Source organism: Acromyrmex echinatior, chromosome 3 (assembly GCF_024713525.1).
Source record: "Acromyrmex echinatior isolate Ae372 chromosome 3, ASM2471352v2, whole genome shotgun sequence".
NCBI classification, from domain to species: Eukaryota; Metazoa; Arthropoda; class Insecta; order Hymenoptera; family Formicidae; genus Acromyrmex; species Acromyrmex echinatior.
In genome coordinates this window covers 13487339-13511499 of record NC_141854.1, presented here as the reverse complement: position 1 = coordinate 13511499, position 24161 = coordinate 13487339, and the positions used below count along the sequence as shown (strand labels likewise).

The window sequence follows — 24161 nt, the reverse complement described above, 5'->3', positions numbered from 1 at the left end:
AACTTACTAGAATATTAGAAATCAACGTTAGAGATTTGGATTTCTCTTTACATTGAGAGAAAAGTATGTTGAATATATTGATTATATAGATTATATAGAAATAGAGATATTGATTATATAGATAGAGATAAACGTACACATATGTATAACACCAATAATTTTATCTGAATAACAATGAATCTTTGTCATCAAATGTTTTCACGACATTCTGTATTTTGCGAAAAAGAACTCTATTTATAGAAACTAAATCAAAAACAGAATCATATATCCTAATTTGTCTTATTTTACTAACTATAATTTTCGTTAAAATTTTGAATCATATTTGACAAAATTTTATCGCAATGTTCTTGAAGAACTTAAAAAGATTCAAAGAAAAAAATATTTATATAAAGTTATTATTTGAAAATTACCTTAGATCATTGAAGATTAATGTTTGAGTACGCAGATGTGTAAAGCATACACATACATATGTAAAACAGATAAAGTTCTCTTTCTGCATTGTGATTACTCATCGAGTTTAAAGTCTGACGCACAATTGATCAGCAATAGGAACAGAATATATGAGACATTCTATCAAACCGTGTATTCTGATATACACGGTTTCTGATAGGTTGAAATTTGTTATTTCGTGTTCCTGTCTGTGTTTTTCAATATTGTGTTTCAGGCTTCAAGTTCAAGGTTTCTGACTAATTGTCGTGGCCATATTGAATTATGACGCTATAAGCGAGAAATGAAACATTGAGCTTTTTGTACATCATTTGTAATTAAAGAGAATTTATATAAAACAAAATGATGAAATTGCTTTAAAATACTTGTAAAAATACTCTATTTTTACACCCATTTTTACCACCTTGATTTTTACCACCTTGAGTCAGTAATAATCATAAAAGGCATGTTAAATAAAAGTAAGCTTAAAATCTATTATATGTATTTTAAAAATCTATTACATGTAAAATCTATTACATTTCATTGCTTTTTACTATTTATTGATTGTCAAAAAGAGCGTATACAAAAATGGGTCGCGAACATTTTTACAAGTATCTTAAAGCGACCTCATTATTTCATTTTATTTAAATTTCCTTTATTTATAAATGCCATGCAAGAATTTCTCGCTTATAACATGGTTTAATTTGACCACGGTGACTAGTTAGGAGCATAGACTTTTATAATATACACTAGGCCGTTAATGACACTAATTCCATTATTTACCGCATCTGGTATTGTACAGGGTTTCCCAAAAATGTGAAAATAATCTATAATTTTTATAAAACGAAGATATCGAAAAACCATCCTCCCAGATGCGAGGGTGGGATGGTGATCCTGATTAATGCCAAGTACAAGAAATTTCCATCTTTGTATGGCCGCCGTTTTGAATGAAGTCGTTCATAGCAATTATCATCGTTTTGATCATCATCAAATAATCCCGACCAACTCGAAAAAATTTTAAGATTTGTTCTCGTTGACTAAACCTGGACATAATTTTTCATCGACACGATGAACAGAGAGGACGTGTCATTTGCCACTAGCGCAAAGATAGTATTTTTTAAATAATGGAACACGAATTTCACTATTTTCCAATATCTTCGTTTTTACAAAAATTATTACACGATTTACATACTTTTGAGAAACTTTGTAAATGAATGACGTAAAAGATTATGTGATAATGCCGATGCACTGTTATTGGCCGATATAAGTATATATGTTAGATCTATGTATGTAATTAATATATATATATATATATATATATATATATATATATATATATATATACCAGTATCCTCCAATATCCTTTTAATATCGCATATGCGCATGATTCAATTATTCAGTATGTACATACATACTTTTGAGAGCTATATATTTGAGACATTTGAAACAACTAGGCAAGTTAGCGATCTAATGCATATAATAAAAGTCTGTAGTCAAAAGCCATAAGGCTCATAATTAACATGTATTATTATCGTTACTGAATTTATATACCTATATGATAAGCTTATTAATAAAATCTTTACAAACGTCATTTTTTTCTTTTTCTCGCTTTCTTTATTTCTCAATATAAAATCTTTACGAGATGATGTACATCATTTTAATAGGTGCACAAAATGATGTAAAACGTGCGATTTGCAAATATATATATATTTTTTTATAACAATATGAATATTTTTCTTTTACATAGATATAGTACAAAAATAATAATTATTATTGCTTTTTTTCTCGCGTGTATTTAATAAAATATAGACTTTCGAAGACTTAAAACGCAATTTGCTTTTAAAAATTGCAATCTCAAAAAGTCTTACAAATTGAATAATTTTTTACAAATTATTGGTTACCATATTTACATAGCGAGATGATATTTCAATGATATCCTGCGCGTGTATGGCAATTATTGTATATAAAATATTCTAGATGAATTTATAAATGGATTAAACATTTTGTAAATTATCCCGCAAAAAAACAATCTTACAGATATAAACAAAAAAATGCAATTAACAAACTTACAGTGTATAAATCGAGTAGCTCTTTGGTAAAATTTGTGTACAATATCGCATTTCATAGGTCTAATTATTCTTTATCTATTATAAATTACAATTTTTGCAAAAAGATCATACACAATATTATTCGTTTAGAGAGCACTTCCAAAGCACAATACAATTCAATTAAATCGTTTTGGGTTTATATGAATTTCATTATTATTGTCAGATTGGCAACTGGACCCTCTAAATCTTTTTTATATTCTCTAATACAAGAGATGGCATCAAATGCGACATGTACATTCATATACAAAAGAAAGGAAAGATCGTCGTGGAAAGATATACAACATTTATACAAAAATTTGTTCACACATTAACAAAAACAAGTTTTAAATAAAATTTCCAATCTATCTAAACGTGTATATATATATATATATATATATATATATATATATATACATATAATAAACATATGTATATTTAAAAAATACTTTAGAAAATTATGTTAAATTTAGAAGCTGCAATGAAGTATTTATAAAAACGTTGTTACAATATCATCAACAATATTTCTTTTTCAATATAATATCTTAAACATCTTATAACATGTCTATAATATTAAGGCAATAGTATAATAAAAAAATTGTATAGCAAATTTAGATATCAATATGTAGTGAGCTTAGATATTATGATATTACGATTAGCATAATATATCGGTCAATACGTTTATAAAAGTGTCAAAATCTTTGATATATTCTAATGATAGGTATCGTTGTCGTTTGGACATTTATATCGTTATGTAAGAAGAAATCAATGCGGAGTACATTAATTAGCTATTTGAAAGAATACAAAATTTGCATTTGCAAATGGAAGAATGTGGAAATTGATTACTTCTTGCATAATGTGTATTTAATCTCATGGAACAAACTTCTTCTCATACGAGTATTAGTCATTGTACATTCCGTCGATCAAAAAATCCATCCTTCGATAGTGCCTCTTATCCCAGCAATCTCGACCGCGCCTATATAATACGAAAATCGCAGCACCCAATATCGGTAAAGCGACAATTGTTATAATGACTGGCACAATATAGTCGATTTTTCTTGGCATGCCTAATGGAGGATTTTTTGTTCGTAGGAGTGGTATAGATTCATTAATTTCTGGCCCATCAACAGTCGTTACCGTTGGTTTAGGCTTCGGTATATGCTTTTCAACATGTAAAGATGTTTTTGTTGTATTATTTATGTCTAGATGAGCTGCAGTTCCATTTGCTGGTAAACTTATATTAGAGTAATTGGAGTTTATACGATGATTTAAGTTATCATAAGAGCGTGGATTAGTGGTATTTAATTTCGGGAGGCTAACATTGGAAGTTTCAGATTTGATATGAGCTGTTTCTATCGCAGGACTACTCATTAATTTCATATTTTCAAAAGTCTGATTAAGCAATACATTTTTCTTCTCTGGATCTATATTCTGATCTATATCTTTCGTAGTTATTATCTCTGGAATGTTTGTAACTCCCTTCCTCGGTTTTATTTTTTTATCAACTCCTTTCCTTGCAACCACGGAAGGAGTAGCATGTCTCTCCTTAGGCGCACTCTCTCTTGCTCTAGCTTCGTCAGGCTTGTTGGATTCTGTTGTAGTACTTCCACGTTGAAGCGTTATTATAGGTCCTCCTTCTGCTACACTAGAATATAGCTTTAAAAATATTTTATTGCTTTATAAAAAAAACTTAATATAAAATAATTCAACTTAACTTTAATATAAAATAATTCAATTTTATTTCGCTATAAAATTAAATTATTTTATTATATATTAAATAACAAAATGTATCTTTAAATGCAGAAAGTTTATTATATTAGGTGTTGGAATTAATTCGTAGCGTTTTACAAGTGATGGGAAGTACTTTCATTAATGTATTTTTTAATGCTCATGTGAAATAAATAACATTCTTTCATTAAAAACGCTACGAATTAATTCCAACACCTAATATATAAACCATATCATAAAGATGATAATACTTCATATTTATAGATACACAAAATTAATAAATAAGAAACGAAAAAAAATGAAACATGACTTCAAAATCCAAAAAAGAGAAAAAATATAATATATATAATATATTATAATTAAATAAATTCTAAATAAATAAGAAATATAGGAAAGTATAAGACAAAAATAACAAACAAATAGGATATAAGAAGAAATCAAATCTATAGAATTTATAGAACTAAGTACTAAGAAAAAAACAAAATAAATCAGAAATATACAAAACAGAAAAATAAAAAAAAAACAAAAGAAAATAGAAAAGAAAAATAAAAACAAGAATATATTATTAGAGGTATTTACAGATAAAAATATAGTAAAAAATCTCAATCTTTTTAGAAGCATATATTATAATGAAATTTTTCATAAATCATCTTAAATTAAAATATTTATACAACAAAATTTAGATTTTTATTATTTTTTAAGTTAAAGTATTGTGATAGCAAAAAATAAAATTAATAAATTATAAATATGTATATTTTTAAATAAAAATATTCACATTATAATTACACTTTTCATACAACAAAAATTCTGTTTTTCATAGCTGCACTCTTCATATTTTAAATTTTGATCCAAATTCAAAATAAAATAGGATCACAGGACATTAGAAAGAAAAAGAGAAAAGATGAGACATCTAGACTACAAATTGGTACAATTCTCTCACGTTCAAACGGAAAATGTGCGTCGCATAGTACGCAACTGCGCAGTGCGCACCAGTGCACTTACCACCAATGCTTTCTTGTCACCCGTTGCATTGGGAGGCTCGACCGTTAACGACAGTGGTTCGGTCAGAGAACCAAGAGAATCGTGACCGGGTATCGACGGTTCCAAAGACGTGCCAACTATTGCGGCGTTGATAGACGAGGTTAGCGTTGCGACGAATAACATGACCGCCAATACAAACGGCGAAGAGCATGGAAGATCGGACGCGGCCATATCGCGTCGCGGATCCCGATGTGCACGAAAACTCCGGGGGAATCCGACGGAGCAAAACACTCTCGCGGATGCAACTTAAAATAAGGGAGAACAAAAAAAGAAACGGAGCGCTACCCGCAACACCGCGAGAGCGACCGATGATCAGTCCATAACCGCTGATGGCTGCCGCAAACTGTCGCACGTACGAGAACCTCGAGCCTCTCTTCTCTTCGTTTCGACTGCACTTTCGCTATTTCCCTTCTCTCCATCTTTCTCTCCCTCCCGTCTATTTGTCTCTCTCTTTCTTTTAAGTTATAGCATACAGGGTGTCCCAGAATTAACGAGAGGCGATCAGTGCGAGATAATTTCTAAAATGGGCCTATTATTTTTTTTTCGAATAAACTGAAAAAAATAAGTGACAAAGACAAATCGTAGATTGATTAGCGCGGTAGTCTTTATTTATCATCTTTTTTTTCAATATCTAATAGCAATGTATATTCATTTTAAGTGCAAATCAAAAGTAGTGCAGCTCCGAAGAATATACCTGTGTATGCCTAGCTGTTCGTGCAAAATTGTTAAAAATAAGAAAACTATGGCGAAAAGTTTCTTTATGCGAAAGTTTCACGACATTTTCGTAATAAACATACGTGAATAACGCATACAAACATATACTTGGCTTGCTGGCAAATATACGCAAAAAAATTTTTACAAAATCATTAAAAAAGATAAAAATTAAAAAGATGAGAAAGAAAAATTCATTATTACTTATTTTAAAAAATTAAATTCACTTTTAGATGCTAATTTGTATAATTTTTAATAAGCAAAAATTTAATTTTCCAGATTGACAGCAAAATGGTTGTAATTAGCAAACTGATATGGCATCAATTCAAGCAATTAACATGTTAAATTTTGCTTGTATTCAATGAAGTATAGTATATATTGTATTCAAAGTCTGCGTGATCTTTAAAATCAATCATATTTTATTTACAAACTTTGCTACCAGCATTCTGCCAATAACATATTTGTATGCCAAATCCTATCATATCTGTATAAGTTTCTCTATCAACAAAGTAGGTAGTAGATCGAATCTATTTTCGACAGATTCGTTTGTCTACGTACGTGCGATCTCGTATCACGTGTCCATCTTTATTTTTACCAAACACAAATAATACAAAAAAAAAAGTTGCACAGAATGCGGATCGATACAGCGATCCACGAAAGTTACATAAATTAAAGGGAATTGTGGAGATTTATTTTGCGAAATTGGATTGTCTTGATCTCTGAAAATTTTTAATATTATTGAATTTTACTTTCGTACTTAGGCCTGCTTGCACCAACGTTACTTTAATTTTAAGCGAGGCTTAAAACTCTCTTTGTCCCTGTCTCTTTTCGGTTTTAAAACGAGATAGAGAAAGTTTCGCTTAAAATCAAAGTAAAATCAAAGTTGGTGCAACCGGGCCTTAATAGTGCGGAGTCGTAGGAAAAACATTCTCGAAAAGTGATCCTAAACTCGCGACGAGCCCGTAAAGAGATTTTCGTGTTCTTGTAATTGTAGGTGACATTATTAAAAATAATCGAACGGAGCGCGAATGTAAGAAACGACAACTGAAATTACCGGCTGTAAGCTGTAAGTCGCGAAGGATGTAGGCAATAAATGTAAGTGGGAAACACGTAAGTATATATGTTGTACTGTGACGTCAATGCACAGTGCACACATTATCCGGTGGCGACTGGCGACACGTACGAGACGACGTAGACAGACGATAAAGCGTTAATAAGGCTCATTAAAATCATTCATGAAACGCTACGTTATTTACTCTTCCTCTTGATTGTGTCTTTTCATTATATTTTCGTTTTCCTCGTGGCGGACCTGGCTGTGTACCACTTATCGCAACGAAATATGTACGTGACTGATGTTCGTTACTGCGTATGCGTGGATCCTCGTACGATCCAACAATTTGGGAACGTCGTAGATGTATGTACATTCATGCGTGTGCGTTGTGTTTGCTTGACATTCGTTTCACATTGTGTTTTAAAGATCCTAATTATATCTACTTGATTGATTGTCAAAAAAATGTGGTTCTCTTACTTTTTCACAGAACACCGACTCAACGTTTAGATTGCTTAGTATCGATACTATGAAAATCTGATTGATAAATCTAGAATTTCTGGAATCAAAGATTAGCAATTGTGTTATTGAGATACACACATACATACAATTTTTAATCATGATAATTTTAATTTTTCTAATTTTTCGAAATTGGAATACTTATTCCTATTCTTAATGATTTAAACGCTTTAAAAGTGCGATAATCATTACTAACTTATAAGTTGACCCTTCACCTCGTGACTCACGATAACAGATCTATATATACATAAAAAATTGTTCGGTCATCAGTTATATTATTGCATTTCGCTCATAAAGTTAGTTATTTGTGATCTCGACTAGTTTATAATTAATTTAGAAATATATTTGATATATAAAATAGAAGAGAATGCATTGAAATTAGATATAGCGAGGTATACTTATCAAGATATAAGATTTGAACATAAAGCTAATAATTTGATTAGAAAGCTTAATTCTAAAATGTGAACAAAGTTATAATTTTTCTTTTTTTTTTTACAGTAAAAGCACAAAATGCGCAGCAGAAGCAACTCTGGTGTCCGTTTGGACTATTACCAGCGGATTGTCCATAAAATAATCATGAATTATCAGAATCCTGTTACTGGACTCTTTCCTGCAAGTCCTGACAATGACCATGCCTGGATACGGGATAACGTTTATTGCATACTTGCTGTATGGGGTCTATCAATGGCTTATAAAAAGATAGCAGATGCTGACGAGGATAGAGCGAAGACATACGAACTCGAACAGAGCTGTGTAAAGCTAATGAGGGGTCTCCTGATGGCAATGATGCAGCAGAAAGAGAAAGTGGAAAAGTTTAAGTCTACTCAAAATCCACATGATGCCTTGCATGCAAAGTATAGCTCTACCAATGGTCAAAGTGTAGTTGGAGATACAGAGTGGGGACATCTTCAAATCGATGCAATTTCTCTGTATCTTTTAATTCTGGCTCAAATGACAGCATCTGGCTTACAAATTGTTTTCAATTTGGATGAGGTATTTGATATCTAACATTTGTATACTGTAAACTTATAAATTGTACTATTTTTTAATAATACAAATATAATTTGTATAATATGTAATGTATACCAGATCTACTGATTTAAGAAACTGGACTATAATTTTCTTGTTAATTTAGGTGGCTTTTATTCAAAACTTGGTATTTTATATCGAATCTGCCTATTGCACTCCGGATTATGGAATTTGGGAGAGAGGAGATAAAACGAATCATGGTTTACCAGAATTAAATGCAAGTAGTATCGGAATGGCCAAGGCTGCAATGGAGGCAATGAACGAATTGGATTTATTTGGTGCAAGAGGTGGACCTACATCAGTTATTCATGTTCTAGCCGATGAGGCACAAAAGTGTCAAGCAGTACTGCAATCCATGCTACCTAGAGAGTCAAACTCCAAAGAGTTGGATAGTGGTTTGCTATCGATTATAAGTTTCCCTGCGTTTGCAGTAGATGAGCCTAACTTAATTCACGAAACACGTGAAGCTATTACCAAGAAATTACAAGGACGATATGGTTGTAAAAGATTTTTAAGGGATGGATATAAAACGCCAAAAGAGGATATCAATAGGTATTTATTTAATAATAATTTTTAGTAAAATTTATTTTAACTAATAATTATATCCTTGGAAATAGATTGTATTATGAACCATGGGAGCTTCGTATGTTTGAGAATATCGAATGCGAATGGCCACTATTCTTCTGTTATTTAATATTGGATTACTGCTTCCAAGGCAATAAAGAAGCAGTTGAGACATGCACCAAACAGTTAGAAGAAGTAATGATTAAAGCGGAAGATGGTATGAAATTGGTGCCTGAATTATACTCCGTCGCACCTGAGAATGTATCAGCGGAGTATGCTGAACCTGGTAGCCAAAATCGAATAGCTTTAGGCAGATGTCCATTTAAATGGGCACAATCTCTTTATATTCTAGGAAAATTGCTGCAAGAGGTAACATACTTTCAAAAATATAGTTGAGGCAAATTAAGAACTTCCTTAAATTACCACATTTAAAAAGTTAATAACATTTCTTATCATATTATCTTATAATTTATGTACAAACATTAAAAATATTAAATATTTGATAATTTTATTTGCTGTTTCTTCTATATACAATGTACATGAAGTGTTTTAATCTAGAAAATTATGTTTAATACAATAATTCTATTAACTATTACATTAATAACTAAATATTTCCGTAATATAATTCTTTTCAATAATTTGTTTCAATTTTTAGGGATTTCTTGCAGTTGGCGAATTAGATCCCTTAAATAGACGATTATGCAGCGAGAAAAAGCCGGATGTTGTGGTACAAGTAGTTATCTTGGCAGAAGATACAGAAATCAGGGAAAAAATTGCACAGCACGATATTCATGTACAAACAATTGCAGAAGTTGCACCGATTGAGGTACAACCTGCAAAAGTCCTCAGTCATTTGTACACATATTTAGGTACGGCTCAACAAAATCGCAAATTGTTTAAAACTAATATTTTACTAAAGCATAATTTAGATATTATATTGTACATTTTATATCTCGTTTTTAGGACGCAACAAAAAATTAGGACTGTCCGGGCGTAAGTCAAGGGACGTAGGAATTCTCAGCACTAGTAAACTGTATTCCTTACACGATAAGATATTCGCGTTCACGCCACAGGTAAATATCCGCATTTTATGGTGAGCTTTATCATCTTTTTGTATCTTTACTTCTTTTCTTATGTTTCCTTGTTCTCGCACCGAATTGACTAGTTGACAGATATGACCCGCTTCTACATCGCATCGGACTATGAGCTCATGATTGACATATTCAAAGGTGAAATTAATTTCTTGAAGTCTAGTTGGCAGAATATGTTGGGCCGGCCTCTCGTGGTCATGCCCCTCAAGAATATTCATCTAGGTAATTTAACGATTTCAAAATCATAGTTCTTTTTTTAGTCGTTATTTTAGACTTTCTGAAGTCCGTTGAAGTTGTCATGATTAGACAAATTTTGTGGCTCTTAGAAGTTTTGATGAATTTCTTGCGTGAAATTCTCATTTTTTATAAACACTGTAACTGTCCGCTGTGAACAACTAATGTCTGCTTGCATGCGTTTGTTTTTGTCATGGTTTCATTTAACAGTTACTTAACTCTCTATGGCTTATATATGATTTTAAATACTTCAGGATTTATGTTTGTTATATATTATTAAGTGTTGGAATTAATTCGTAGCGTTTTACAAGTGATGGGAAGTACTTTCATTAATGTATTTTTTAATGCTCATGTGAAATAAATAACATTCTTTCATTAAAAAACGCTACGAATTAATTCCAACACCTAATATATATGCCTTTATAATTATTATATGAGTTTTAACTATAATTTACTTCAATAATAACATATTTAGTTTCGAAATTAGTACATAATATTATCCATGGAGAGTTACGACATGAGCTTTTAATTAGTTTCATTTATGTTATGTTTCTATTCTTTTTATTACTAACATGAATTGGACACTCGGGTCTCAAAAGTGGATGCGATTGTGAGTTGTGTTGATATTAAAAATGTTCAACCGATACAGTGCGAGATAAAAGCAAAATATTCGAAGCGAGATTGTTTCATCTTCAAGCATCAAGCAATAAAATTATCCTAAATTATCCTGATATGGCTTATTGTGTTTGGTGGTATTGCGCGTGTGTTGCATGTGTTAGAAATTTGACACGGAGGAGTACTACACAACATACGACGTCGACCTGCTTGTGAACACTTTTACAACCACCTTGGCCTTCCTCAAAATCAACTGGAAGCAAATGCTCGGCAGACCAACTGTAACCCTTGTCGCTACTCATAATCATTTAGGTACGGCTTCGTCGGAAGCTTTAGATCTCATCCTACAACGAAAAGCTCGTCGAATACATTGGATTGTGTAGCATAATGTTAGCGTGAAATTAATGTTAGAAGAAATCACATACAGAGTATCATAAAATTCGAGTATAAATGTTTTGTTGCAGCATAGTTTGTGAAGAAATAAAAACAGAAATAGTTTTTATCAGCAAATTTTAAATCTTTAAAAATCTTTTCTAAAATAGAAAACATGCATATATTTTTATTGTGATCTTTAAATGAATTTTTTGCTTTATTTTCTATACTTAAATTTTGTGATATTCTGTAAAAAAGTTATCATTTTCAGTAAGAAAAAATATTTATTTTTATTTTTTACTTCTTATTAAAGTTCATTAACATTTTTTTTAGATCAAGGTAAGATACCGTTAGCTATGATAACTACCTTGAAAAAACTTAAAAGCGGTTACATCAACGGTACTAGAGTATCATTGGGAAACTTGAACGATTTTTTGAGTACGTCGTGTATCACAAATCTTAGTTTCCTGGGAAGTTCCGAGGATGGTCGTCCTGATAAATTAAATCCTCAGGTATGTAAAATTCAAATGACATTCGTTCAGAATAAAGTTACAATATGTTACATGAATTAACAGAATTATTTATCAAATAATTAAATATGTACTTTGTTTTATACATTTTTTTAAATATATATCACTCAATATTCAATTTTTATTTGCAAAATCTTAAAACTTAAATAGCATATAAAATATTTCAAAATTTGATCATATAATTATTTGTATATGTGTGTGATATGTAATTCTCATTTATGTTCACAAGGTCCAACAATATTTGGAGGAACATTTAATGCGACCATTTCCTCATCGTACAGGACTTCTTAGTAAACATGGTCCAATTCGTACAGGGAAACATCTGCGGCGTAAAATGTCCGTGAAAGGCGCAATAAAAAAAACGCGATCCATAGCTGTCGAACGTAAGCAACATTTGTCCCGTTAAAAAAATTTCAGATGGAATGGTTTTCATGTTCTAACCGTGTGCTGATTGTATGTCTTTTAAAGAGGACCCTTAAACAATAATGCAATGTCTTCCTACTGCTGTGATTGTTATCATCTTCCAAGAAAGTAAGTTTATTAACCAGATACTATTGTTATTTATTGTTGTATATGTATTGCATTGTTTAATCTCTGATATTTTTTTTATAAATATCAAGATAAAATTTTATAATACTTATAATATTAAACAAAATCTGAATGATGTTATTATTTATATCTCTTTCTAATTATTAAACATTATAATGCGCGCACGCAGCGCGTACATTATTACATACATGTATGTATTGTGATAAAACTTGCTAATGCTAATACATATTTATATTTATATATGGATTTATACGTGTTTATATATGAATTTATGTACGGATTTATACAAGATGTTTTAATGACAAATAATATTAATTTTATACAAATTAAAAAGTTCTTTTATATATTTCAGCTGAAATTCTTGGAATGGCAGGGGAAGACCGTAGACATTCTACTATTCTAATTACAAATCCATTTATTGAAGTGACAGATACTACCTTGTCTATCAACTCAACTCAACCAGTGACGATTGAACGCACACCATCGCCAACAGACGAGCTGCTATCGTGGAAAAATTCTCCCAAAACTAAACAAAGAACAATATCTGAGACCCAATATGCTGAGACTGAAGTAGAGGAATTGCTATCTATGCTGCGCGAAACAGAAAGTCTTGAAGAGCAAGGAGATATTTTGCAGTATATTGTTAGTATATTTATCTCTTCGTTTTAATTTTGTAAAAAAAGATTTTCTATTAATTTATACAAACGGTTCAAAGATTATTTTACATATATAAAACATTACATAGGTGGACTCGAAGGGACTACTTTTTGACACAGGTGTAGTAGAAGAGGGACATCCCGTTCTAATAAAGGATTTGTTAAAAAGTCTCTATGAAAAGGCTTGTCAACAGAAAATGTGGGGTATTGTACGACACAGCGCGGGTATGTTGGGTAAAAGAGTGGAAGATTTAGCGAAAGCGGTTACTGATTTACTAGTACGACAAAAGCAAGTGACTGTTGGCATGCCACCGAGCAACGAGCATACTATAGTCGCGCCTCTACCAGAGAATGAACTACGAGCTCTGATTCATCAAGCATACGGTGATGACGAATCGACCGCTATGCTGACACAAGAATTGCTCGTTTATCTGGCGATGTTTATTAGAACAGAGCCACAATTATTTCACGAGATGCTGAGACTGCGCGTCGGTTTGATCATACAAGTTATGGCGACAGAACTATCGCGAACATTAATTTGCACTGGTGAAGAAGCTTCTGAGCACTTGTTAAATCTATCTCCTTTTGAGATGAAAAATTTACTGCATCACATTATGAGCGGAAAAGAATTTGCTATTAGTAGTGGTATGTTTTTGCGGTTAATTAAAAATTTGAGAGAGTATTAGAATATTTATATAACAATCATATGTCCTTATATTGCAGTTGGTCGTGGCAATTTTTCCGTCATTAGCTGCAAATCAAGTAGAGTCAGTAAGGTAATATTGCCAATACAATGTCTAAAACATTTGACTTAGTAAATTACTAACACACTACTCTTGACGATTACTGACATATTTAGGTATACGTACAGAGAAATATATTTAATTTTTAATTTTCTTTTAATTGTTTTGCTACGTAACTATTTTAGTTTAATGTTTTATATTTAATGATTTTTTTTTTATATTTAATTGATCGATTCATATTTTTATCGTTTACAAATTAAATAGATATGTGTAAAGTTGAACATATTTCTTTTGTATAGAAATCTCAAATTGGTGGTTTCTTAAGCGCTGATCAAAATGCCGATAATGAGGCAGAAGCAGATCGACAAGGTCAATGGTTGCGAAGGCGACGATTAGACGGTGCATTGAACAGAGTACCAAGAGATTTTTATCCGCGTGTGTGGCAAGTACTCGAAAAGGTAAATCGCTATATATATATAAAATTCAATAATATATAAATATAATATCTTGAATTTTCAACATTTTAATTCTATAAAATTATAACTTTTAACAGTGTCACGGTTTAGCGATTGAAGGAAGAGTACTGCCTCAAAATCTCACACAGGAAATGACATCTGGCGAATTGAAATTTGCATTGGCTGTAGAAACCGTTTTGAACACTATACCGCAGCCAGAATATCGTCAACTTGTTGTTGAGGCTTTAATGGTACTAACATTAGTAACCGAATATAACATTGTGCCATCTTTAGGTGGTTTGATTGAAGTTGAACATTTAGTACATAAAGCAAACGCTATTTTCTTGGAAGATCAGGTATTTTTTGTTTATATTTATAATGTTAATAATGCAGCAATATTATATTATCTATTAAATCTTATTGAATTTTTCTGAAGCAAAAATGTAATACAAAATACGAAATATAGAAAGAATAATTCAGTAACTGTCCTTTCAAGCAATTTAGGCATTTATTGATACAAACAATTTAAAATAATACTTATTTTATTAGAATTGAAATTGACTTTATTGATTTATTTTATCTAAAATAAATCCTTTTCAATATTAAAAATTATTTTTTATTGAAATAATAAATATTTTATATTAAGAGCATGGTCCTAATATAAAATGTATATAGAAATACATAAAAGAATTGTCATTAAAAAAACTACTCTTTTTTTCTTCTATATTTTTTAAATAAGTAAAAGATAATTAAATGAAATTTATAGATGGCTATCGACGGTGATGCAACATTATGTTGTGCAAAACCAAAGGAGCAACGTGAAATGACAGCTATGGGAACACTCCTCTGTGGTGGAGCAGCATATATTTGTCAACACTTTTACGATACTGCTCCTAGTGGAAGTTATGGAACGATGACGTACATTACAAGAGCTGTCGCCGTGATGCTTGATTGTTTACCAAAAGATGGCGACTTAGAATGCTCAATATCATAATAGATATAAATTAACCATAATTTTAGGAATAAATGATCTATAATTGTGACAGAGATATTACAATATAAAAATTTTGGACAAATTTGCAGTTTAAATTTTTTGTGTATAATAATCTCCATTATATAATGATTATATCCATTATGTAACTACATATTTTAATTTTAATTGAAAAATGCATGCTTTTAGTATATAGCCTGCAATTATAAATTACAAATATTGATAGTATAATGTTAAAATTTAACTTTGTTATCGAAACTTACTGCAAATTTTAGAAAAATTAGAAATTAAATCAGACATTAAAAGAATGTAAATCATCATTGATAGTTTTAATAAATGCTTTATTTTCTCCATTGTACTAATATTCATAATTGTCAAAAGATATATATTTCTCTCTATTTCTCTAAAAAAAAAAAAAAATTTCATAATTTCTCTCCAAGAAATTAATAATTTAATAGATGTAAAACATTTTTCATGATGTCTAACAAACAGAAATTTACTTATTGAGTTTTCGAACTTTTGGAGAAAGGATTCAGTTTGTTTAACCAAGAACTCCTGTAAAAAAATTCCACTTGTAAATTTTGGAATAGTAACATGAAAAAAAATAATACACATAATTACGTACGTTTCTTCTGGTGATACAACATTTACGTTTTCGGCTTCTTTAATTTTATTTTCCTTAAGTTTGGCAATTAATTCTGATCTATATTGGATTTTCAAAGGTTGTGATTGTTTTACATTTAACTGCATCCATTTTTTACAAGCTTCCTCGTATGTTAAACCATACCATTCTATTTCTTTTCTTGTATACTGAAAATATATTGTAATAATAATTACATATATAATATATATATATATATATATATATATATTCTATGCAATATAAAATGTCAACTATCAATATTAAAATATTTTTAGTATCTTTATATACAGAGTGTCTCATTTAATTTTCACATCGAAATATTTTGAAAAATATAAAAGCATAGAAAAATATTCAAACAAAAGTTCTACGGCCTGATGGGACACAAATGGAAAATCAATTCATTCCATATCATATAAAAATTATAGTTATTTTTTTAATGGGATTGTATTTCTTTTACATGATTTCTCTACATATTCTGCATATAAAAGTAGAAATATCGAAAATAAATAGTTTACAAAATATTTTATACTTTATTCTTGCATGTTTCATATAAAATACAAAATATTTTGAACTTCATTTTTTGATAAAAATGGCTTAATGCTTTTATGCACAGAATAATGAGATGAATCAATTGGTAAAGAAAACAAATATTTCAGGGACAATATCAACATTTGAAATATCTCATCCTATATATAATTTTTAATTTGTAAAATGTATAAACAAATTTCTTACAGCTGAAAGATATTGCTCGTACTTAGCGTATACTTCCGTATGCTTTTTTGGATCATTAGGATACAAAGTTTTATCTGCTAATGCGATAAGTATCTGACGTTTTAGTTTCAAAGCAAGCAGAGATTTCAAATCGCAAGCTGGTGTCTGTAAATAATAGTTTGTAGATTCATGAGAAAAATTTTATGTATGTCAAAAATGTTGCAATATGTGTAGTATCACCACTTTTTTTATTTGTTAGCCCAAAGTTTAACGCACCTTCAATAAATAATGATCAAATCCATAATTTTCATGAATTAATCTGAGTGCTCTCTGAGTAATAACAATTCTCATATATGTATCAAGAACTTCACTATAAATAACAGACTTGAACAGACTTGGTAACCAAAAATGTGGAACCCTTCTTTTAAATATACCTTTTTTCTTAAAACCCTTAATCATGGCTTCTCCTCCCCATATACCATCATTCATTTCTTTCGGATATATTACAGGTATTGGTATATTTTGCACTGGATATCTATAAACAAATTAATTAAATTAGAATTAATAAAATTATAATAAGTGAGATAGATGTATATATATTAGGTGTTGGAATTAATTCGTAGCGTTTTACAAGTGATGGGAAGTACTTTCATTAATGTATTTTTTAATGCTCATGTGAAATAAATAACATTCTTTCATTAAAAAACGCTACGAATTAATTCCAACAGCTAATATATAAATATATTATATATAGGATCTCGTTTTAATTAATAATCTTTTTTATTCGAAATTGGTAATACAAAAAAATATTTTAGATAAAAATGAAACGGAGGATTTTAGGGATGAATTTTTTGATATTTTTTTTTAGATGGCGGCACCAAAAAAATATAAAGGTATATTACACTTCTTCAGTTTTTTCATTTCTTTCAAAAATGCCTTCCTTCTTAATATAATGAACTGCAGCCGGTTCTTGCAACTTCCATTCTTTCCAAAATTTTTTATATTCTTCTGGCAAATCAGCACCAATTCCTTTACTCCATCGACTTATTTTTGGCATATAATATAATCGCTACAACAATTTTATTTGCGTTTTATTGATGACAATTATCATATATTATTTTGATTTATTTAAATTTCAAGTCATATTGAACATTTTATTTATTAATTTTTTAAAATACTGCAAACAATTAGTAGATAGACATTAATAGATATTGCAAATAATATCATATATTTCCTAATTAAAAATGCAATAAGTTTGAAATGTTGATTTAAATACATAGTAAATAAATGTAATAAATGGATGAATAAAAAAATTTACAATAATAATAACAACAACCGGATAATATTATTAATTTAGAAAAATTATATGATATTTGTAGTATCACTACGTGAGGTTTAGAGATAATTTTCTATCTTTGAATTGCCTGATAAGATGACTATATTACCTGTGCACTTTGCTTAATCGACATATCGTCATACGATTTTCAATCAGTTCAATTCAAGTCAGAATTATGAATAATTTTAGTAAAATCAACAGATCGTGACAGAGCGAACACCACTTACATCATAAGATAAGGTTGGTTGGATCGGTTCTTTATTCTTGCACTTTCTGAATTAGTGCACACGGTACAATTGGTCTGTTCAATTTGCTTACACTTTTTTTTATACTTAAAAGATAGAGATAGATATACATTTGGCGCTGAAAAGAGAGAAAGCGAAGATGCTGAGTATAAAAAGTGTAAGCAAGTCGAACAGATTTCATAAGTTGAATTGAAACAAATATTTGTTTATTACATAGACCATATACATTAATGTGCCCCAATTTTAGGAGTGTAAGAATAATAAAAAAAATAGACATTTTACCAGATATATTAATTTTTATGAAAATCTAATTTATCTTACTTGCAGTCGGTAAATGACAAATTGTATGCCATCTATATTTAGTTGCTAACATACTGACGAGCTATTACTAAAGATGACCGACCTTGGGTATTTTCGTGGTCCGGTGGATCCGGAGATAAATGAAAAACGATGACATCGATCGTTTTGGCTACATATCGAGAATAATAAATGTGATTGAATGCGAGACATTTTGAAATTAAATTATGACGTCTTTAACATCGTCTTGACGGCAAAATGATAACAAACATCTAACAGGTTGTTTGTTGGATAGTATTATCTATTAATTAATCTTAAAATTTACTATTTTAAAGATATTTTAAAATTACATGTTAAAGTCAAAATTTTTTTGATAAAAATATTTATTTTTTACGCCACTAGTATTAAAAATGTTATTTATTTCCAGGTACTTTTTTGTTTTAAATTCCTTGTAATTGTCTTTTGTGTAATTAAATTTTATTAGTGAATAATTGATTTTAGTAAATGTTCAGCATATTACTTCTCAATATTAGCAAAGGAATTACAAGATTATATTACAAAATTTTTATTAATATTCTAAAGACGGCAACCTCGTTTTCATTATAATTAAAAGAATGATTTTCATTACAGATTTTACTAAATTAAAATAAAATGCGTGCCATTTATAATATTCTTTGATACAGAAAATGTATTTAGATATACTGTCCTTTATAATTATGTATTAAAATTAAACTTAATACTCTGAAAAATATATAAATATTTTTTTATTAAAAATATGTTATACAATACAAAAATCTATTTTTAAATTAATAATTTGATTTTAAATAAATCATGCACTGTTTACTATGTATTATACAAATGTACATTAAATTGATACAATAATAAATAATTATAGACCAGTTGTGTGCATAACATAATTAAATAATATTGTGTTTTAATTACGCTTTGCACTGGATTATATTAGCATAACTGATATAAAAGAGAATATTAATCATTTTAAATATCGTAGAATTGGTCCTAAACATTATAGAATGTAATATACATTATATGTATACACATTTCTCATTGGATTCAAATTGCAGAAGATGGCTTAAAGAGAAGTCGAAACATTAAGATCGAACTTATATATATATATACACACATATATATGTGTGTAATTTTAAAGTAAATGTATTTTATAACAAAGTTTGTGTCTCAATAATTACAATGTGCTATGCTTTTATTTGTCTTCATTTTTATTATTATATTACAATTAAGTAAAATTAGTAGATTTTATGTAATATTTCTTAATAATGATATCCATTATATATATTAAATAGATCTATAATTAATTTAATTACTAACTAATGCTAAGCTACTATATCTTATAAATCTTATATACAAGAAGTTTATTACTAAAAATATATTAATTAAATAATGTTATATAATTCATGTAATTAATGATGCTTAAATATACATACTGAGATGAATACATAAATGTGTGTGTATAAAAGATAAAGAATGGTTTGTTAAATAATTCTAATGAATGTGACATAAAATTTTTTGCGAGAAGACAGCGCGTATTTTCTAATTTTCTGCGATCTTCTGCGCTAATAGATTAAAAGAGAAAGAAAGATGGGTGGAGGAGGATGTGAAATATGGATGACCATCCTCCGACAGCTCTTTAGTAACAAATGGGCGGACCGATTTGAGAACCGCGAGAACACTCATCGTCTAATAATAATATCTTGCTCAAATTTCTATTTTCAGGCCGATAAATGCGCTCGCGGCTTTTATGTAAAAAGCTAAAACGACATTACCTTACTCGCGGATGCAGATTCCGGATTCCTAGTGTGTTAGATTGAGAATATACCGGAAACTACGACCACCTTCATTTCGTTTCTACTATCCCGGAAGGTCCACGCGTACTTCGCAGCGGGCATGCTGTAGTTTACTTTCGCGAGCAAATAGTCCGCGGCGCGTAAACTTGTCAAGCTTAGCGAATAACGAGCACCGCCTGCTAGGCGAGTAAATTCGAGTTAGCGGGATAACAGAAACGGTTTAACGCAATGCTTCAGGAGCGTTGGTGGAGAGAGAAATGTGAGATCGTACTCGTGATGCTTTATAAGTGTACACTGCGTATATAAAAACAATATACGATAAATAAATTATTTATTAAAACAATAAATAAATTTTTTATTAATTTAGATTTATTTTTCTGTTTTTCTTTTCCTTTTTTAGTACTGTAATCAGCTCTATGTACACCGCAATTAACATGTAACGTTGTATAATATCTTGAGGATAAATTCTTCGTATTTAACACACATTCTGCAATGTAAATCTTTAAAATCAAGTTCATAATTTCTCTTTCTCTCTCTTTCTCTCACTCATTACTTTCTAATTTTTAATGTTGTATATGTTTTAAAATATAATAAAATAATAAATTAAAAAAATATTTTGATCAATTGTTTACTTTACAGATATGATAAATATATTGCACGTCTTTAAACAATTGATCAAAATTTATTGAAAAATGTATCTATGTATAATATATATGCATATATATATATATATATAATATATATATATATATATATATATATATATATATTACTGGCGGTAAAACTTACGAAAAACACACAGATTAAGACAAGATTTTAGAAATTATTAGTTTTTCATAAATATTCGTAGTGGGACGTAGTAGAGCGGTGTTATTTGATTAAAAAGACCTAGAAATCCTCCATTCCCTCTAACAACCACTCTATATGTCCCACTACGAATATCTATGAAAAACTAAGAATTTCTAAGATTTTGTCTCAATCTATGTAATTTTTCTGTACTTTTTCATAAAAATTTTTTCTCCGCCAGGGATACTATATATATATGTGTGTGTGTGTGTGTGTGTGTGTGTGTGTGTGTGTGTGTGTGTGTGTGTGTGTGTGTGTGTGTGTGTGTGTACATATGGTATCCCTGGCGAAAAAAAATTTATATATATATATATACATATATAGATGCATAATATACATACAATACATATAATACTCTGTTTATTTTAGCTTCTTTTTATTTGTAAATTAGCATTTCAATATATATAGAACATTTACAGTACTAAAGAAAAAATAAAATTATATTCACAATTACGAAAATAGCAACTTTATGGCAACATCTCTATATTATAGATACATGACCTGCGTAACATGTTATAAAAAGTTACTGTCTATGCAATAGTTAATGACATATTTATTTATCCTGAAAGCAGTTGAAATTACGATTAAGCAATTTCAGATTGCGTTAATATTTTATCAGTTAACGTAAACATACTTTAACTATTTCTAACAATCAGAATTAAAGCTTTATCACGTGAATTCTTAGCGTTGCCGCTCTGTTTCAGATGTTCTATTCATCTGTCTGTTACATTGTTAGATCCACGATAGGCACATTACATGCCGCCGGTATGCAATAATAATTCGAGACGTCGTCGTCTTCATAACCGTAAGCGCAGCCCGCACGTAGGCGTGCGTAACCATATACTTGGGCCTTTTACATAAAGGCACGTGCGCATACACGTATATCTCCCTAAAAATAGAAATTTGAGTAAGATATTATTATTAGACGATGAGTGTGTGGCCGGCGCGGCTTCTTACCATGGCACTCACTACGGTGACGATACCTAGTTACGAAAAGGCGAGAGATCGCGATCTCCTCGTGTACTACCACTCTTACGATACTCTCGGCCACTTTCGTCGAAATGAGGAATCCCGCGGTCGGAACGAGGGGATGCTCGGGAACGCGGAAAACACCCGTTAGCCCAAGAATTATAGGTCGGTTGAAGACTTCTAAGCATAGTGAATTACGAAAAATACTTGCAATCATTGTTCAATGATAGTTGAATTAAATTTTAGAGTGTGCATCGATTATTCTTAACTTTTTGACTATTATCTCGATTGAGAATTCTTTATAGAAAGATTTAGTAATATGTATTTGTATTAATTATGCAATACAATTTAATGTTGCAAATAATTTCAAAATATTAAGAAAATGGACTATTTTGTAACAGAAAATGTAAAAAAAAATATATTATGTTAGAAATATATAGAATAATAGTACAATAAAAAATAAAATTCCGTTCTATTATATCATAAATAAATAAAATTTAATAAAAAATGCTGTTTTGTCAGCTCTTATATAAAGAGTCTGCAACATTTGTATGATGATTGTCCATCATATTTCGTAAAATTCACTCGGTTTAATTTAATACTTGTTAAAATTATATTTATAAAATTGAAATTATTCATAGAAAAAAATCGAGCATGTGGGAGTCGTTCAAACGACAGCATTGCATATTTTTGCTATGTTTCATTAAATGTGAATACCCTTCGGAATTCTTCGCGTCTTCGATGTATTTTTACTTTCCGACACGATCGTAATTCTTCTCGAGGTGGAATATTCCGTCATGAGTCTTTGAAAATTTACATTTTCAAAGTGGCTTATGTAAATTCAAACATGTATTTTAATGTAGGCATATATAGGATATCATACATAGGATATGAAACATTCAAAAGCTATATTATATTTTTAATATTTTTTAATAGCATTTTTAGTAAGAAAGGTGTTTATCAATTACAAAGAAAAAAATAACTCACAGAAGTAATAACTTACAAAGTTAAAATATTGACTTTAGGTATACTTGATTCTAGAAAAGAGTATAGTTAAACAAAAAGAATGTTATTGCCTTATTAACTATTAAACGTCTTTTCAGTATGCTATATTCAGCTTTCTTTTTCCAATGCTTTAAATTTTTTTTTATTAATAAAACTACACATACATTTGCTTGATATGTTTTTTAATGTCGGTTTCAATCGAAAAAATTATTTATAATATGTTTTTATAAAAGTTATAAGCAAATTATATGCCATACTCAAATGTGTTGTTTTTGTAGTGTGGCATTTAATAATTAATTCGTAATTCAGAATTATTCCTAAAATATTTTTTAATTTACTTATACTTGAGTTAGCTATAAGTAAAACTTTGATTAATTAAAATATTTTTATCAAAATAATCTTTCTTATCCAAATAAGGATAATAATATCGCAATAATGATTCACTTTTATTTTTGTCGTAGGTAAAAATAATGTACTATTAATCTATGATATACGTAAGTGTCACCTACTAGACTGCGAGGCATTTCTGTTGCTTCTTTTTGCTGACAGATCATGTTCAGTATGTTGAGAGTTCTGTAGCATGCCAGCTACTAAAATATGTATTATAATTTGTCATACTATTTATGTATCATAACTTTTTTATCAATTCTGTAATATTTTGAAGTAACTAATATCCTTCTGAGGCTTAAAGATATATCATATCACGAATAAGTATCTGAATAAATATTTTTGTTTCAAAATAAAAAAATAGTTAATCCTTTCAATGTTTTGGAAAAGAAGAATAATAAATTTATTCTCAAAAATATATACATTTTTAATGTTTTCTTCCTTGTGTTTTATTAATCTTTTACTATCTTTAAAAAATTATAAATTTCTTAAAAAAACATGGAAGATGCTTTCTAA

The 24161-nt window shown here is 29.5% G+C and overlaps 3 protein-coding genes across 11 annotated transcripts; 1 reads left to right on the top strand and 2 right to left on the bottom strand.

The window, feature by feature from the left end:
• Positions 1-2117: 2117 nt before the first annotated feature.
• On the bottom strand, positions 2118-5988 carry LOC105144045 (hypothetical protein). 2 transcript variants are annotated; one of them, XM_011052699.2, is made up of 2 exons: positions 5241-5988; positions 2118-4166 (listed from the first exon to the last, which is right to left on the bottom strand). In XM_011052699.2, the coding sequence occupies exons 1-2, from the start codon at positions 5448-5450 to the stop codon at positions 3411-3413; spliced, it is 966 nt and encodes a 321-aa protein (XP_011051001.1). In that variant the 5' UTR covers positions 5451-5988; the 3' UTR covers positions 2118-3410. The 2 variants fall into 2 exon arrangements, with proteins under 2 accessions (XP_011051001.1, XP_011051002.1); XM_011052700.2 differs by having other exon boundaries at positions 2118-4155; positions 5241-5401.
• A 481-nt stretch (positions 5989-6469) lies between these two features.
• LOC105144044 (putative phosphorylase b kinase regulatory subunit alpha) lies at positions 6470-15471 on the top strand. 5 transcript variants are annotated; one of them, XM_087404708.1, is made up of 15 exons: positions 6470-7331; positions 8056-8550; positions 8693-9138; positions 9204-9519; positions 9806-10019; positions 10114-10223; positions 11255-11402; positions 11796-11974; positions 12222-12375; positions 12894-13183; positions 13287-13842; positions 13921-13973; positions 14240-14398; positions 14494-14751; positions 15162-15471. In XM_087404708.1, the coding sequence occupies exons 2-15, from the start codon at positions 8068-8070 to the stop codon at positions 15387-15389; spliced, it is 3594 nt and encodes a 1197-aa protein (XP_087260834.1). In that variant the 5' UTR covers positions 6470-7331; positions 8056-8067; the 3' UTR covers positions 15390-15471. The 5 variants fall into 5 exon arrangements, with proteins under 5 accessions (XP_087260834.1, XP_011050997.1, XP_011050999.1 ...); XM_011052695.2 differs by lacking the exon at positions 11255-11402 and adding an exon at positions 10316-10463 and having other exon boundaries at positions 6470-7404; XM_011052697.2 differs by having other exon boundaries at positions 6471-7404.
• Positions 15472-15706: 235 nt separating this feature from the next.
• Positions 15707-20557, bottom strand: mRpL28 (mitochondrial ribosomal protein L28). 4 transcript variants are annotated; one of them, XM_011052693.2, is made up of 6 exons: positions 20418-20557; positions 17643-17809; positions 17017-17275; positions 16762-16905; positions 16012-16196; positions 15707-15941 (listed from the first exon to the last, which is right to left on the bottom strand). In XM_011052693.2, exons 2-6 carry the CDS (start codon positions 17795-17797, stop codon positions 15887-15889), a joined length of 798 nt encoding a protein of 265 aa, XP_011050995.1. In that variant the 5' UTR covers positions 17798-17809; positions 20418-20557; the 3' UTR covers positions 15707-15886. The 4 variants fall into 4 exon arrangements, with proteins under 4 accessions (XP_011050995.1, XP_011050996.1, XP_011050994.1 ...); XM_011052694.2 differs by lacking the exon at positions 20418-20557 and adding an exon at positions 18304-18449; XM_011052692.2 differs by lacking the exon at positions 20418-20557 and adding an exon at positions 18186-18361.
• Between the last annotated feature and the right edge of the window lie 3604 nt (positions 20558-24161).

Coding starts and splice junctions, on each gene's coding strand:
- LOC105144045 (XM_011052699.2), bottom strand. CDS start 5,450: ATGGCCGCGTCCGATCTTCCATGCTCTTCGCCGTTTGTATTGGCGGTC. Junction 4,167..5,240: donor GTGACAAGAAAGCATTGGTG/GTAAGTGCACTG, acceptor ATATTTTTAAAG/CTATATTCTAGTGTAGCAGA.
- LOC105144044 (XM_087404708.1), top strand. CDS start 8,068: ATGCGCAGCAGAAGCAACTCTGGTGTCCGTTTGGACTATTACCAGCGG. Junction 11,403..11,795: donor CGCTACTCATAATCATTTAG/GTACGGCTTCGT, acceptor CATTTTTTTTAG/ATCAAGGTAAGATACCGTTA. Junction 12,376..12,893: donor GCGATCCATAGCTGTCGAAC/GTAAGCAACATT, acceptor TATATATTTCAG/CTGAAATTCTTGGAATGGCA.
- mRpL28 (XM_011052692.2), bottom strand. CDS start 18,209: ATGTCGATTAAGCAAAGTGCACAG. Junction 16,906..17,016: donor TTGATCATTATTTATTGAAG/GTGCGTTAAACT, acceptor TATTATTTACAG/ACACCAGCTTGCGATTTGAA. Junction 16,197..16,761: donor ACGAGCAATATCTTTCAGCT/GTAAGAAATTTG, acceptor ATATATTTTCAG/TATACAAGAAAAGAAATAGA.